We start from the raw sequence: 18393 nt of genomic DNA, 5'->3' as shown, positions 1-18393 counted from the left end.
AGGGAAGATACACATTAAGAAAAAGATTCTAGTATCAGGAGTAAAACATTCAACTATTATGTTTTCATTGTTCTTCCACACGTTCTCCAAAAATTAAGAAATTCATTGCAAACGTTCTGTAAAATACATACATTACGTGTTGATACCATGCAGACATTTTTCCTTTTGTCACATATTTCTCGAATCTTCTAGAATCGTGGGTCTATAAATCTTGCTTTCAAATCCTGCTAAACTTTCCAAGCTGCAATGTCTAAAATCCTAAAGAAAAATTATACCAACCAATTCTGTAACAGCAAAAAGCCAGAAATATTTTGGAAAAAATGGAGGGGAAAAGTGTAAAATTAATTTTATAGAGAAAACTGATGCATATTCTGAGAATTTTTAATATTCTGAGACAAATTACATGGGAAAAACTCTTACTATGAAAAAATTAAAAAGAAGACATTTTTAATTAATTATATAGCTAATTTTGCTTTTGCTAAGATCTGTTTCATAAATTGTGCTTTATAGCATTATACCTTGTTTATTTTTCAGATTCAAAATACTGTATAATAAGTTGCCAAAATGAAACTTTATAATATGACAGCGAAAAATAAAATGTTTTATTTTAATGTTATTTTTTAAATATAATTTCAATATATTACCATTATTTTAATGAAATTTATCAATGGTATGATGATGTTTAAAAAAAAGTCATCCAAAAATTCCCAGATCTCGAAATTAAAATTTTTCTATAGAAACTGATCTTAAAATCGCCAACATGTTGATAAGTTGCTTAATTTAAAACCGTTTAATAAAAGAATTCACATCCCCAAAAGCCAAAAGTTGTTTAAGAGCTCTTTATTAGAAAAAAATGAATTTCAAAATGCTTATATTTCACTTCTTGCTTAGAAACTCGAGTATCCCATCATTTATATTAGAAATCGAAACAAATTATAACCTATGAACCCATTCAAAAGATAACCATATATGTCAGTTGAATAGCTAAAAAGTATTCCTCCAAAATGCTAATTCATACTCAAAATGGCAGTCGTAAAAACAAATAGAAATTTCAGATGATTAAAATTAAGGACCTTCTGCTGATTTGGGCCAAAATTAAGGACTTTAAAGAACCAAAAATTGATTCCAAAAAACCTAAGGCTTCTTAAGGACCGTACGAACCCTGATTAACAGCCAATGGGAAGATTCAGGAAATAACTGCTGGACCAGATAGTCGAGTATGAACAGTTCTTGTGAAAACTATTCAAAGTATTTTTCAATAAAGAATCTCACACATATGTTTATTGCCATGTAATTAAAATTCAATTACATGCATTTAATTAATGGCTTATTCAATTGTTCAGAATTTAGTTTACATAATGATTTAAATAAAGCGTAATATTTCCTGTAAACTGGGCATTAAAATTAAAGTCTCTGTAACTGTAATTTTAATGCCCAGTTTTGTATAGCTTGATTATTATTTATAATTGCAATTATATTTCTATATGAATTATGATGTTAAAGCCATCTGTATCACCTATCACCTGCTTGCTAATGTTTCCATAATAACTGTTTAACCATCCTTTATTTGTTATTGAGCTTGTCATCAATAGCCACTTGCAACATGCCAAGTGCACTGCCATCATAACTGCTTCAATTTCGAGGGTTAATATATTTGCATACAATTTTTATGTTTTGCATACAAGTTCAGTTTTCTGTTAATTCATTTATTTTTTAATTAATTAAAATGCTGATTGCCTTTCATTAGTTTGTTTATTTTTTAAATTATTTTTGTCTTTTTTCACTTCATCTGGAATATTTTAAGTTTATAATATACTTCCATTTTATACCAGTTTACTAATCAATGATTTTTCCTTTCAAGTATCTACCCGACTGAAAAATTATTTTTTGCTCCAATTAATTTTAATTATTTTTGTCTTTTTACACTTCATCTGGATTATTTTAAGCATATAATATACTTTAATTTCATATCAGTTTACTAATCAATGACTTTTCCTTTCAAGTATTTACTCAGCTGAAAAATTATTTTTTTCCTTCCAATGAAAATGCATGCTAAATTTTATACAGCCATTTTTTTAAAATTAATTTAAAAATTGTTACCCATTTTGATTATCTAATATGTAGAATCTACAACATTCTAGGCACAAATAACTTAATTAAATATATATAAAAAATATGAAAATATGTATATTCTGGTAAACAAAATAAATACGGAGCAAAAAACAAAAATATTTTAACTGCAATTTTCAATAAATTTTACGCTCATCAAAACAGAAGCTCTAAGACCTTTCACGCAGTTTTTCTCTCCAGCTTCTCCCCTCCCCACTTTCATTTCATTTAATCTGGGGAGAGATGGAAAGAGAGGAGCTGGAGTAAAAGGTTTGAACCAAGTAGAATGATAAATTTTCGAATTCCATCCATCTATTACACATCATATTTGTATGCTAACAACATCACTAAATATTTCGACTATGATTGGTGCCTTCTCTCATATATATATATATATATATATATAGAGAGAGAGAGAGAGAGAGAGATAGAGAGAGAGAGAGAAGCGTGTGTGTGTGTTAAATATTATGACTTTTTTTTATAAAATTTCTTACCTATATGCATACATGTTATGTGTTGCAATAGCTATTTTCCTATTTTCTTTTAATTTGTCTAAAACCTGCTTTACCTAATAAAAAATTACATAGTATTAGTTTTTTTTAAAAGTAATGCATTGTGTAGAAAATGATATATTTATCAGTTTGGACAGAAAGGAAAAATAATTAATTTATTTGATATACATATATTTTTACCTGCTTGGTTGACACTACTCTAGCAACATGAGCTTGGAATACGCTTTTACGATCAATAATTGGTTCACCATGTTCTATAGTTGGCAATTCATCAAATTCAATATCTGTTCGCATACAGAAAATAATTTTAGTCAGTAAAGTATACAGCATAAATTTAAAAAAAAAAAAAAAAAAAAAAAAAAAAAAAGTTATTCTCAGATCAACTAATTATATATAGTCTATGTATAAGATATATAAAGAAATTTCTCCAAATTGTAAAAAAAAATGCAAGCAATTAAAAACATCCAACCTTGAGGATGGAGATGATAAGCAAGCCATGTGAATTAATGTACATGGCATGCAAGCATAATATCCATAAATAAAATAGAAATATCATCAAAAATGAAAGAAATTCATTTGTAACCATGTCTGTGTAAAAGTAATGCATTCTGTACTCAAGGAGATGCTACATTCACTTTTACAAAGCTCCACATGTTCACTTTACCAAGAAAAGGGTTATAATTGGGGATGCTCATTTTAAAATAAAAGAAGTACATGCAGACATTCCTCTGTACTGTACATGCAGACATTCCTCTGTACACACTAAAGACTCGCATATTCAATAAAATGTCTCTTATTGCCTTTACACTTCTAACTTAACACAACTACTGATACAATTTTATATAGCTTTTACTGGATATAAATACTGAAATAGGAGTTAATAGCAAAAAATTATACATTATAAACTTTTCTAAAGTTATTATAAAGTTATATTTTGGTTACTATCAATGAAACTTCTTTCAAAAGAAATTAATTGTAGTAGTATGCAGGTATATGCTTCAGTTACATATTATTTGAAGGCAATTAAAAAAAAAGGAAAAAAGAAAATTACACATAACATCACATAACAGCTATACTTGGCACTATTTTGAATATAATACTTGCATATTTAAATGATAACATTGTTTAATTTCCATGTAAATAAAATTCATAATAATCAATGTCAAAGGATAATTCCAGAAGCTTACCATATAATGAAATTAAATTCTGAAATACATTCAAAATGCATTTTCCATATGCTCATTCCAATTTGTAATCAATTATTGTTATGTCATTTTTAATTATAAGGGAAATTAAAATTTCTTATTTATTTAAATTTTTAATTGGAAGGATTGGTTTCTAACTGCTTACATAAATTTGTAAAAGCAAATAACAATTATATTACTTGCTTGAAGTTTAAGCAAAGAACATGAGAGACCATTCTAGAAGAAGGAAGAGTTCGAAATAATGATTTCAAAAGTTTTCCTGTTTTGGTGATGGAGAATGTGTAATCCCCATCTAATGAATACAGAACTTTTGAAAATGAGGAGAGGATTCCCTTTCAAAGTAAAGGACCTTTTTTCTTTTACCTTGGTAAAGTGGCTGTGAAGGAAGCCTATTACCTTATTTAGATATCCAGTGATAACGACAAAATCCAGTGATGAATAAATTCCCTTAGCCTGGTTGCTGAAAAAAAGAGTGGACTGTGGAGGAACAGCAGCAGTTTTGTAAAGACGAGGTGGAGAAATCGAAATGGTTGGGATGGAGTAACAACCCCAAATACTCCCTTTTCTATGAGATGATCAGAGAAAAGAAGCAACAGCAAAAAGGAGGTGGGTGTTTTTGAAGGAGAGTGCCAGACACATGCCCTGCAGTAAAATGGAAAAGGGAGCTTGAGCTGAGTTGGGAAAAAAATTTACCCACCCCGCAATCTGACCTAACAGTTTTTTACAGGACCAATCAATTCCTTCCTCAGTGAACAACAATAAATTTCTGACAGAATGAAACTCTGGAAAAGAAGTTTTTGTGCACCCTCATCATGAATCATTCTACTCTCCAATACTAGAAATGAATTCAAAGTTAATACAAAGTTTCAACTTCTTCATCGAGATTAGGATCCACTCTCTGTTGCACCATTCTCTGTGTTACATGTAATGAACTGTACTTCCTTCTCAAGAAGGACTTTCTTGAAAGTCTGCAAAAATTTATGCTTGATTTGATACGCAGAAATTTATGCTAATATTTTTCTTAAAATGATTTCAGTTTATTTGAAAACTACAACTTGTAATTTCATTTGTTTGGTAAGTTATCTTGCATATTTGATAAGTAATCTATGTTGTTAAATTTAACATTTACCACTATCAAACACACTAAAACAAAAGAACCTTAAACCATTTAAGTGACGTATTTCTTTTGAAGATCAACTGATAGGTTGTTCAGTTTTATTCTAAGTAAGGCTCACATTTTATTTGGATATATATTTATGTACTAACTACTACTATGAAAATTTCATGATCCTTATTTGATTCAGTGAATATAATTTTTTAATCAGCACATGATAATTTTCTCTATAACATTATTACAGAAAAAACATATTTTATACTTGTTTGATCATGGCTATTTTGATAGCATTAAATAATGAAAAAAAAAAAAAAAAACTTTTCAAAACAGCAATGAAATTTAATTTAATATAAAAACTCAAGGAATATATAAATAAGTAAGCTCACAGCATTTTAATTATGAAAATGCAAAAGTGTATTTATGGACTGTTCACACCATTTCTGGACATTGTTTGACTAATGGCAGTACTCCTAATCTTAACATTCAGATGACAATCCTCAACGAAAGAGAATTTGCAAATTTAAAATCAGGAAAAAAAGCAACCTTAGTTGGACATAGATATTTTTAAAGAAATTTTATTTCATGGAAGAAAAAACTCCATAAACTTTTTTTTTTTTTTTTTTAAACTCCTGACGAAGAGGGATCTATGTCTAATCACTCTCAAAATGGAGAAGATTAATCAAAATCTACATCAAATTAAATTTCCTTTGGTTCCCCCCCCCCCCCTATGCATAGTTTGAAATGGGTGACTAAAAAAAAAAAAAAAAAAAGTTTGTCAACTTAATTCCTTATTTGGTGACATTTCTCTGGCAAATTTTACTATTGACTTTTAAACTTATTTTGAAACTTTGCTTCAGTTTAAGTAACATATTCTATAAAATATTTTAACTTGTTTGCCTGTGGCTAAGCTTCAACAGAAAAATACACAACTATATGTGGCACACAAAGTTCAATAATTCTTCATTGCCCACTAGCTCACACTGCTATCCCTGTTCATTATGCCACCTATAGAAGATGTCTGCTTGGTGATTGCCAAATAAGTGGCCCAGCATATAGCACAAGTGTTTATGCCAGTTGAAGTTTGGCAATATGTAGAAATACTATTGACTGGCATGCTCCAATCATATAAGCTTCTTTCTTTCAATGTCAAGGAGTGCCACATTATTGCCAGCCATGGCAGCTGCATAAAATGCTTATTTTTTTGTGGCCCACAAATTGAATAGGGCAGAATTTTAATCAGTTCATTCTTTACTTGACATTATTTATCCAGTAAATATAAGTTCAATATCTCTTGTTCTTCACCATGTGGTATTCTAAAAGGCCAGTAGTTTACAGTTTAAAAAAATGAATCTGGCAGATTCTAAAAATTTATGAAAATGGTTTAGTTAACATTATTATATACAGATTTAGTTAACATTATTATATGCAGATTTAGTTAACATTATTATAACTGGAATACTTTCAACACATATTGAATTTTAAATATATCAGTCTATATAGCATTCCAATCAAATACTCAAGTAAACATTTAGTATTTTTTATTAAATGCTGCAATAACACAATATCAGCATTGAATGGTTTAACTTTTTATGTTCATACTGTATGTGTCAAAGTATCAATCCTAGACTGTTGTCCATGCATATGCAAATTAAAACTGGCCGACTTGTTGTAAAGATATTTTTACAGATTTTTTATATGTTGATAATCACTTCACTGCCCTTAAATTTGGCTACACATGTGCTGTGCACCATCTTGCCCAAACTAAAACTGGCTCAGATGTTTCACATACAATCACTGTATAAATTTTCAGATCCACATAAAAAAAAAGTTAGAAACATACTATTAACCTGTTGCAACATAGCTGTTGCGAGGCATATATCAGCATCATTCATACTGGATACATCATTTACTGCATCATCACTGGTAGCAGTAGCTGTTTCACTGTTGATGAATTCTCGAATTTTTTCAATCCAAAGATAGATTATACTTTCACCAGCATGACAACTGTGAATTAAAAAAAAAAGAGAATTCATATTTCAAATACATGTACAAAAAGGACTAGGATTAGGATTATTCAATTATGGTAAAGCACACTAGGGCTATCTGCCTAAAGGGAAGATGCCTTCGTGGAGGACTTTCTAAGGGAAACTGGCTCGTATACACGTTACGCATGGGGAAAACCATGAAAACGCCCATGTAGCCAGCCTGTTCGCGGGATTCGAACCTCGGACCGAACTACATGTGTTCAGCGTCTTTACCGCTCGGCCGCTGGTGGGCCTGTACAAAAAGGAAAAGAACGAGATCACACTCAATATATTTCATTCTTTATCAGAACAAAATTCATATTACATTTCTCAGTGGAACTGATGACCACAACTTGAGGTCATCAGTTCCACTGATGACTGAACGTGGTAACAGAAACAATTTTCACGATACAATGCGTGATGGAAAGTGAACACAGAAACAATGTAAGTACGAAGAACATGGAGAAAGAAAATTTGTTTTAATCAAATACTAACAATAAATAATACAGAAGCTGTTTGCAGATTTTTTACATGATTTTCATTGTATTTACAGAAATATTTTACCTAAAATTTTTGTGTTTTAAATGCTCTATTTGAGAACCCTTATTCTTCACAATCTTTCTACACCATAATTTTTAAGACAATAAAGCTGTTCCTAGCAGCAGAAGAGGTATTTTACCACATTCCTCTTGAACAGCTTTCCAAAGTCCAAGGAGTGCTGTAGATCGATGTTTGCACAATCCACTTTTTAAAAGTGCAAATATCCATGTGGGTAATTATCAGGTGATTTTGTAGGGGTACAAGTGAAGGATATAACCATGATACCCATTTCTTGTTCAATTTTTTCCAGGAAATTATTTTAATTCCAGAAAAAAATGTCCAGTGGATTTTTGACGTGTGGCTGCTTGTTTTGTCTTGGTGCAGTTCTACTGATTGATGGCACCATGGTTAAAGAGAAGGTAGTTCATATTTGAAAATTAGGTATAAAATATGTTTCTGATAATATGTGAGTTGACCTTAACAGTTTTCTCCACTCTCTTTAATTTTTATTTGTCATTATATCAAAAACCAACAACAATTAGAAAACCCTTTGAAAAACTTTCTTTAGAGTCTTTGGACCAGTTTGAAGATTTTTTTCTCCTCTTTGATGATAATAAATGGATTACTTTTCATTGTATCATTGAAACACATCGAAGATTCATCTGTTGTGGCAATATTTTCCTATTTTTGTCCTGACAAAAGTTTCTCATGAAGAATTATGCAGCGCGTCCTGTGTTCAGTGCTATGTCATGTAAAAACATGATACATATTATATTGTTACGAAATGTCCAGGTGCTGTAAGATGGCTTTCCCGCAAAGCAGGTTTAGGGTTCCCAGAAAATGGCAAGATAAGGCAGGGTTGCCACATTTGGCGAGAAATTGCCGATTTGGCAACAAAATTGGCGATATGACATGGACAGATGTAGAATCTTCTGGAACGAATTCTTAAAGGTTTAGCCCAGAATGTTCTCGAACACAAGCGGAAAGCTATATACTGAAGTGACAAAAGTCATGGGATACCTCCTAATATTTTTTCGGTCCTCCTTTTGCCCCGCGAAGTGCAGCAACTCGACGTGGCATGGACTCAACAAGTCGTTGGAAGTCCCCTGCAGGAATATTGAGCCATGCTGCTTCTACAGACGTCCATAATTGTGAAAGTGTTGACGGTGCAGGGTTTTGGGCACGAACTGACCTCTCGATGATGTCCCATAAATGTTCGATGGGATTCATGTCGGGCGATCTAGGTGGCCAGATCATTTGCTGGAATTGTACAGAATGTTCTTCTAACAAATCGCGAACAATTGTGGCCCGGTGACATGGCGCATTGTCATCCATAAAAATCCCATCGTTGTTCGAGTATGTGAAGTCCACGAATGGCTGTAAGTAATCTCCAAGTAGCTGAAAGTATCCATTTCCAGTCAATGATCGGTTCAGTTGCACCAGAGGACCGAGTCCATGCCATGTAAAAACAGCCCAGACTATTATGGAACCACCACCAGCTTGAACAGTGCCTTGTTGACGACTTGGGTCCATGGCTTCTTGGCGTCTGCGCCACACTCGAACCCTACCATCAGCTCTTACCAACTGAAATCATGACTCATCTGACCAAGCCACAGTTTTCCATTCATTTAGGGGCCAACTGATATGCTCACGAGCCCACGAGAGTCGCTGCAGGCGATGTCGTGCTGTCAGTAAAGGCACTCGAGTCGGTCTTCTGCTGGCATAGCCCAAGGAAGACAAATTTCACTGCACTATCCTATCGGGCAAGTCCCACATTGATTTCTGTGGTTATTTGACGCAGTGTTGTTTGTCTGTGAACATTGACAACTCTACGCAGACGTCGCTGGTCTCGGTCGTTAAGTGCAGGTGGTCGGCCACTGTGCTGTCCATGGTGGGATGTTATGCCTGAAATTAGATACTCTCGCGGCACACTCTTGACACCGTGGATCTCGGAATGTTGAATTCCCTAACGATATCCGAAATGGAATGACATATGCGTCTAGCTCCAACTACCATTCCGCGTTCAAAGTCTGTTAATTCTCATCGTGCAGCTATAATCACGTCAAAGCCTCTTCACATGAATAACTTGAACACAAATGAAAGCCCTGCCAAAGCACTTCACATTTATAAATTTTCTACGCGATACTACTGCCATCTGTATATTTGCATATTGCTATCCCATGACTTTTGTCACTTCAGTGTATAAACCCTGCTGGTTCACAGTCGGTTAGTGTGTAAGTGCCTCAGCTAGCGAACTGATAGTTAGTATCGAGTTGGTGTCACGTCTAGCGAGTCAATCAAGTTGACAGCCGGGCAGCGAGTGCCGAGTGGGTCGTCGAGTGCACTGAAAGAGTCCCGTAGTGTATCACGGTTAGTGCATCGTTGAGAGATCGTGTTGAGCTCTGGGAACGACTGAACCGAAGAGTGTGGAGCTGTGCTCTGCGTGTTGTCGAGTGCATCGCGAGTTGTAGTGTGGAGAGTCTTGAGAGTACGTGGAGTTCTGAGAACAACCAAGCAGAGTTGAGAGCTGTACTCTAGTGCTTTGCCGTGAAGCTGTCTTCACCATGATAGACTGATAACCTGGAGGTTGTGTTCTTGATCGTATCAGCATGTTTATAGTAGTTCATCGACGACTGTAAAAATGTATTTTGGAGCTGTCCTGATTAATAATGGTAAATAAGTGTTTCAATACTTCATCAAGTGTCATCATTATTCACTCCAAATTGACATGAACCCTGTACGAACGTGAAGGAAGAAAATAACGTAACAACTGGTGTCAGAAAAGAGAATGCAACAACTGGTGTCAGAAGTGGGATTTGCGAGTGAATGTCAGTGATCCCCGTGCTGAGAAAAGCCATGGTAGAGGAAACGAAGACTTTGATGGACTTCTTAGCCAAGATAAAAGGCGGATATCAAGAAATGAGAGCTCAAATGAGAGCCGGATATCAAGAGATGAGAGCTGAAATGAATCAAGCCGGATATCAAGAGATAAAGGCTGAGTTGAAAGCTGGCCTGGAAGAGATCAAAGCCAGACTGAAGGAGATGAAAGCTACACTGGAAGAGAAGAACACTGGACAAGAAGAAATAAATGTCGGCCAAGAAAAGTTGCGAAAGCAACTCCCACAGATGAAAGTGGAGCTTACAGAAGAAACTAGAACCATAAAAGATGATGTAGAAATGATTGAAGTGGCATCTGAAGTATCAAAGGATGAAGAAATAAGGGAAGTAGCAAATGAACTGTCTGAGGAAGATCAAGAAATGAAGGATGAAACATTTAATGGGATTAAAGGAAAAGAACGAAAACATGAAGAAATAAAAGACGGAAACGAAGCTTTTGATTCTCAAGTGCCTGAAGTGGAAGAAAATGAAAATGCGACTGTTAAGTTCATCAAAATTGATAGTGAAATTATCAAGCCGCAGTTAGCAAGTATTGAAACATCTGAAAGGTCACGTGATGCTGAGATGGAAGAAGCTGATGTACAACTTACGCAGAGTGCCCCAGTATTGCGAGAAAATTCACTCATTTCGCAAACTAGGTATGTGCCTCATAGTGCAGGTTGTGCAGACAAGAACTTAAACCAGGATGCTTCTGTTTGTAAAGAATCGGGTTCTATTCATGACTCTAATGCATAATTTGGAGCTGGTTCTCAGGAAATGGAAGAAAATGTCCATGTACCAGCTGGTGAAAATACCGAGAAGAACTGTACACATGATGCGAGTAAACTTGAGTGGTGAACAAAATGTTTCAGATCTTTCTATGGATAAAAAGTCTCAAAGGACTGAATCTTCAGGCTGTGATATGCAAAATAGAAATGCGTCTGAGAACTGCAATGGAAAAGTGTTTGACCCGGGTATATTTTAATGAAAAGACTGAGACTGAAATTCATTCTCAACCTTAATTTGTATAATTTAAAATTGTGATGTGTTTAATATGAGTATGTAACTTGTACATAGTGTAAATATCTGTTTTTTTTTTTTTTTTTAGTTATGTTATTTATTTATACCTTATGTTTGTTTCATTATGTTTTGTTTGTATCGAATTAGACATCTGACCAAGGTTTGTACTGCCCGCGATGTGCAGTCCTTGGGAGGAGGTAGTGTTACGAAATGTCCAGGCACTGTAAGATGACTTTCCCTCAAAGCAGGTTTAGGGTTGCCATAAAATGGCAAGATAAGGCAGGGCTGTCACATTTAGCGAGAAATTGCCCACTTGGCGACAAAATTGGCGATATGACATCGACGGATGGAGAATCTTCTGGAACGAATTCTTAACGGTTTAGCCCAGAATGTGCTCGAACACAAGCTGAAAGCTATATAAACCCTGCTGTTCCGCAGTCAGTTAGTGTGTAAGTGCCTTGGCTAGCAAGCTGATAGTCAGTATCAAGTTGGTGTCTCATCTAGCAAGTCGATCCCTGCAAGGTTGATCCAGTTGACAGCCGGGCAGTGAGTGCCGAGTGGGTCGTCGAATGCACCAAAAGAATCTCGTAGTGTATCGCAGTTAGTGCATCGTCGAGAGAGTGTGTTGAGCTCCGGGAACGACTGAATCGAAGAGTCGGGAGCTGTGCTCTGTGTGTTGTCGAGTGCATCGCGAGTTGTAGTGTGGAGAGTCTCGAGAGTACATGGAGTTTCGAGAACGACCAAGTAGAGTCAGGAGCTGTACTCTAGTGCTTTGCTGTGAAGCCGTCTCCACCATGATAGCCTGATAACCTGGAGGCTGTGTCGCTGATCGTGTCAGCGTGTTTATAGTAGTTTATCGACGACTGTAAAAATGTATTTTGGAGCTGTCCTGATTAATATTGGTAAATAAAGTGTGTTTCGATACTTCATCAAGTGTCGTTGTTATTCACTCCAAATCGACACGAACCACGTACAAACTTGAAGGAAGAAAATAACGTAACAACTGGTATCAGAAAAGAGAAACACAATATTTTTTCATCCTCTTCAGATTCTAATAGACATTGATTACTCTGTTTCCAGTTGGCATTACGCATTTTAATGATTTTGCAATGCTCCTTTGACTTTGCTGATTTTGTTTTAACATTAAGGACATTTAACACCTTTGCAACATTTGAAACAGTCTGTTTTTTTTTTCTTTCTTTCTTGTCTTTGGAAAAATTTTTCTCCTCGAAGGCAAACATTGATGTTTTTTCCTTTCTTGTTGACAGTATTACCTATTGTAGCTTTATATATCGAAAAACCATGGTGTTCACAGCATTTTTAATAACTAGATATGAATAACTTTCTTTGAAAAGAGCATAAACATAGCCTTCCATCCACTGCCTCTTTAGGGACATTTTGCATGAAAACAAAACTGTCAAGTAGCAGACGATAATTTATACTTTCAAAAATATAGTTTCAGTTTCAAAAAATCCATACAGAAGATTTTTTGTTTTACAGCAAAGCAAATTCTTCTAAAAAATGTGCAAACAGCCTCTGTATTTGATATTTACAACACTTGTCCAAACAACTGAGCACCCTACTATAATACATGCATCACAATGATGATGAGGTGTTGCCATACATTATGGAAGACACTCATCATGTCACGTATTTCTGTGGCAGTAACACTAATTCCAGCGGCAAAGTTTTCAGAAGGGTCAACCTGCATCTAGTAAACAAGATCTGCTGTTGTAGTGATGCATGTATTGCAACTGCTAATCATTCATTTGAACAATTCTTGTAAATATCAAATATTATTTTTTGTAAATATCAGTAATTAAAATAATTCTTTGTTTTACAGGTTTTTCATACTTACTGTGTTTCTAAAGCCACATTTTACATCCCATTATACACTATATTACAAAAATTATTATTTCTGCCATGCTCTATCACACATTAAAGTTGTTAACATTAACTCTGTTACGTCCCGTGTGTGCGAGTGTGTAATGATTAAATAATGGGTTTTAATGAAAGTTTCCCGCCACTGCAAATATTGTCTGCACAAATAGTTCTCGTTGGCGTGTTTAATAATATTTTGTCAAATGATTTTTGGCATTGGAAAGAAACAGATTTGCTTAAGAACACTGTGTTGTGAAATTTGTAAATAAATATCGTTATCATTAAGTACAAGGTGTCTGATATAGAACTATCATGCTACCGGATTAAAACCACCATTAACTTCCAGTTCTATTGTAAAACGTCAGCTACAGAATGTCACCAAATCATGTGTACAGCTCCAGGTACTAATGTTGTATCATATGACACAGTGAAGGTTTTGTACCAAAAGTTCAAGAACAAGAACTATGGCATTCAAGAAGCAGAGCACTCTGGCAGACCTACTGATGTTGATGAAACCCGCCTGCGAGAACATGGCCATTGATGAAGCCTGCCATGTGGAAGAAAATCAGTATGCAACCCTTTGAAAGCTTGTTAAGGAATTAGACGTTAGTGCCATGTCCATTAGTCATGCTACACACCACATAGCCCTCACATCGCTCCGACTTCTATCCTTTTTCCCACCTGCAGCTACATCTTACTGGTGCTATCTTCCATTCTGCACAGGACATATGAAATTAGGTTGACCTGTTTATGGACTCACGGTCACCAAGTTTTGGGGCTGAAGGCTTTGAAAAACTACCAAAACATTGGCAGAAAATCATACATTTGGGTGGTAATTACTACCCCGACTAAAGTATGTAGTGTGTAATTGTATAGTATTTGAATTATATTAACTACTATAAATAAACCTTCCAGAGTGGTAAAAAATGCAGAAATTTTTGAAAGCCAGTAGAAACAAAATTAGAACTTTAGCAAAAGTCCACATGACCAGAGTTATTAAAGATTTTTCATTAAACTGCATTTCCCCATGCTAAATTTATGACATGGATATTCAAAACATTCAACTCAGAATTTTATGCTTTTTTAAAAATGAAGGAATTTCTAAAGTTTTGATGTTTTTATTCATAAAGATATTAAACAATGTACCAACATATGCCCTTTTTTCATGCACACAGACATATGAAATCACAGGAATCATCTAAAATGATCAAGACATATGAACAAAACAAAAATATCTTGATTAGGCGAATAATGTTTTCACCTTAGGTTAAACAGCATTTGCCATTGGATTTTTAGATGACATCTTCACTCACTGATGCTCACATCACTTCATTCATTTAATAAAACAAAATATTTTATGAAATGAACCTCTGCAAATTTTGCATATAAAAATATGGAACCATATTGTTTTTTGCTGAAAACAAGGAATTATTTCAAATATTGAAATTCTTATTTACACAAATTAAACCTATAGTAACTCCCTCCTATTTAATCAAAACGCTGACCATCATTTATAAAAAAATTTTATCTAAGTAAAATTTTATAGCATAATCTTACCAATAAATTTCTCCCAGTTCAGAATATAGGAGATCCTTTTCATTTTTTTTCATCCACGGAGCGCTGAAAAAGATTCAAGTTTTAATACTGAATATAACATATACATACAAAAAATATACACTCTAGCACACAAAAAATGGCACATACCTAATCTGATATATTGGTGGGGAATCTAATGGATAGCTTTCAGGTAGCGTTACCTAAACATCAGAAAAATATTATGATATTCTATGCATCCAAATAATATTTAGCTCAGAAAAATATTTCTCAGGACATTAACTGACTAATAAATAACTACATAAAATATGCAGATGTTTGTAACAAAACTTCTGCACACTGATAATCTTCAAAGAGTGTTATCATAAAAACCTGACTTTGCAGCATTCAGCTAAATAAAAAGCTGAAGTAACTGGAATATTGTAGAATTTTATAAACTTTTCCCCCTTCAGAAAAATTAAGCAAATGAAAGACTTGTAAAGCCATTATAAAGCACACACAACACACTATCTCTAAACAGTGTGATAGTGCACCAATAATATATAATCGAGACATCACAATATAACCATAACAGCTTTGCCTTTGTTTTATGTAAGCTAGATTAATTCTCAATTAGTTTTAGTAAAGAAAGATACAAGTAACCTGCTATTTATCTTTTTTTCCCTCACATTATGAAAAATTATTAAAATTTGCTATCTACATTCTACAAAGCAGCATGAAGTGAAGTATTTTCAGTTACAAGATCCTGACATCAAGAAATGTGCGAGTTAATGGGCACGAGATGTGACTTTATTCAAAAATGAATGATCGATGGGGAATGAATGCGAAAAATTACGATACATGATTTCAGTTTTTTTTTATGTGCTATATCAGTAACTTATATATGTTAATTATCTACCTGAGTAAAGAATGATCTGTTCCTTTAAACTTCTGCTGGAATGACTGGTGCAGTTTGGTGACCTCTCCGCTAAGTTTAATGGTAGATGGGATTTTACCATCAAATCAAATGTCTAACTTTGACGTATTCAAGGCCTACAAAATACACTGGTTTTTCTGACTGAAACGTTTTCTCCTTTTCTTTTCTTTTTTAAATATAACATTTTAAAAGTAGGTTTTTGATATTCAATCTAAAACCAAATAAGACAAATGTTTATATAATTTTAGATTGGAAATTTCTTCCTTTCATTTGGCTTTTCAATCATGAATTGTCTTTTTATGCTCATTATCCAGAATTTTTAGGCACCAGCATTCAGCAGTACCTGCATTTTACAACAGTCGAGACTTAATATATTACTCGATGGCAATTGTAAAAAGTTTGAATTTTAAATTACTGATCTTAGTTTCATTACATTTATGTCTAAATTTATGAAGCAGAATAAATTGAAGAAAAATGCTTAAATTAATTTATTTTAAAATGTATTGATCTATTTTTAAAAATTAAAAAAAAACCATTAATTTAATGTGAAAAAATAAAAAGTTGCATTTTAAATACTCGAAATAATTTTTATACCCATAAACTACAGATGCAAAATCATTTGCACAACACTTAATTTCTGTATTCAATTACAGTTACTTAATATACTTTTTTCATATACCATTGAAGAACTATCTGCCCAACCTACACTTCCAAGACTACTAAATATTTGTTTCTTTTGGGTCTAAAATCTGAGCAAGAATAATAGCAAAAGCCTTTTTCCTTGTTTGAAAAAGAAATAAGCAAATTTATTCAAATTCTTGTTTTTAGAAGTACAGTAAGACCCCGCTTAACGCGGGGGATACGTTCCATCAAAGTAGAGCGTAATGTGAAACAGCGCTAAACGAGGCTATCTTAACATGTAAATAATGGAGTTAGGGGAAGATGGATAGAAAATTGGTTAGGTATTAAATTTAATAATGTTTTTTTAATAAAAATAAAACCAAACATTTATTTCTTACAAAAATAAAAGCAATATAAACGAATATATTTATAAAAACAAATAAAATTCTAAGCCAGTCAGATCATTCAGTCTATTCTGTGTTTCCAATTTTCTGCATTTTTTTTCAAGAAGGCATTATGATAGATTGGCTTAATGGCATATTGCATTCAATTTCGTTGTCAATCCATACAGACAATCGTTTTTCCATTTCCTCTATAATGTTACTTCTAGAACGGGTAATTTTAGTTGCAGAGCTTGACATAGTTGCAGTTGCCGATGACAGTATTTTTTCTTTATTCTTAAGAATTGTCCTTATTGTTGAAGTTGCCAAATTCAATGCAGCACTAATTTGAGATTGACGTTCACCAGAATCTAATCTTCTAATCACTTGCATTTTAGTTTCCAATGAAATGCTTTTTCTGGTTGCTTTCTTTTCTTGCTTTTTATTATCACCCATGATAAAAACTAAAGATTATAATATTTGTCACTGTATTAATCGTTATAGTATTATGTAAATTTATACTTATAATGTCAACAAATGTCTCAAATGATAAAAATGCTTCCGTACAGCACCTCACCGCACCAAACAAGAAACATAACTACAAAGTTTCGGATATGTTATTTGGAAACCTACCGCTGCGCACAATTTCGAGGAATCCCCGTTGTTCATGCTGCGAGGAATTTCAGGGAATCCCGAGGTTGAAATAAAAGAGCGCTAAACCGAAACAGCGCTAAACGAAACAGTGTTAAGCGGGGTCTTACTGTATATCAAATTCTGCTTTGGATAACATCAACTTTATTCCTGCATTTTGCAGCATCTGTTTTGACTTAATATTTCATGCAAAATCAACACCATTTTAGTTTTTTTTAGCAATATGGTATAATATATATATTAATATATATCTGCAAAAATAATATATTATGTATATATATATCGGCAAAATTTAGAGACCTGTACAAGTCACAGTATTGAAATACCTAAAGTTCCGCAGATGCAGTATATATGAATATTTAACATGCTATTAACACACATTCCGCTCAACATGAATAAATTACTGTTCTTATGCAAATTTCGATTTAATATTAATAGAAATTTAAAGACTATCTTTCATGATCGCTGTCACTAGGAAAGGGGTGTGTAGTGTCACTTCAGTTCCGTCAATTTCTAATTTAGTCAAGGTGGAACGGCAACACGTTCTAGTATCCGCAAAGAACGAAGTAAACAAAGTTCGGTTTTCTATCACACGATTCAACGTGCATGTAAAATGTAAATAAATTTATGAATAAGTATCTATAACTTCGTAAGGAATAAAATATTGGTTCTATTGGAGTCAGAGAAGTGTTATTTTCCTACATTTGCATACGAGACATTTCAATATGTTTTAGAAATTATATGACTTATAGCCACAATACAATACTGCAAAAACACATTGTCAGCTATGTTGAACAACACAATCTTTTCTTACCCATATAAAGCTGTAACACAACATTAATATACAAATATGTTTTGAGATATAAATTTTTACACACCCTCTATATTCATCTAATTTAAACATCATTTTACTATTATCCTTTTTTATCATAATTTTTGTAAAACAAAAATGGATTCGTTATTTATAAAAAATAATGAGAAATATTCCA

The 18393-nt window shown here is 33.5% G+C and overlaps 1 protein-coding gene across 9 annotated transcripts in view; it reads right to left on the bottom strand.

Annotated features, from left to right (window-relative positions):
- Positions 1 to 18393, bottom strand: part of LOC118202798 (protein IMPACT-A-like) — a 65234-nt gene that overhangs the window by 15640 nt on the left and 31201 nt on the right. For 8 of the 9 annotated variants that reach the window (XR_015041398.1, XR_015041397.1, XR_015041395.1 and 5 more), the window contains 5 exons: positions 14987 to 15039; positions 14840 to 14902; positions 6781 to 6944; positions 2802 to 2905; positions 2604 to 2677 (listed from right to left, as the gene is read on the bottom strand). Coding sequence is in view for 5 of the 9 variants with exons in the window: in XM_035375007.2 (XP_035230898.1) it covers positions 2604 to 2677; positions 2802 to 2905; positions 6781 to 6944; positions 14840 to 14902; positions 14987 to 15039 (458 nt within the window). In the remaining 4 variants the exon portion in view is untranslated. Of the gene's footprint in view, positions 1 to 131; positions 259 to 2603; positions 2678 to 2801; positions 2906 to 6780; positions 6945 to 14839; positions 14903 to 14986; positions 15040 to 18393 lie in introns of all 9 variants that reach the window. The other variant, XR_015041396.1, reaches the window with a different exon arrangement.

The sequence above is a fragment of the Stegodyphus dumicola genome, chromosome 5, assembly GCF_044657685.1.
Source record: "Stegodyphus dumicola isolate Sdum_Otavi_A_Nest chromosome 5, ASM4465768v1".
NCBI classification, from domain to species: Eukaryota; Metazoa; Arthropoda; class Arachnida; order Araneae; family Eresidae; genus Stegodyphus; species Stegodyphus dumicola.
Note: the sequence above shows the minus strand (reverse complement) of the source record. Positions and strands in the feature narration are given on the sequence as shown.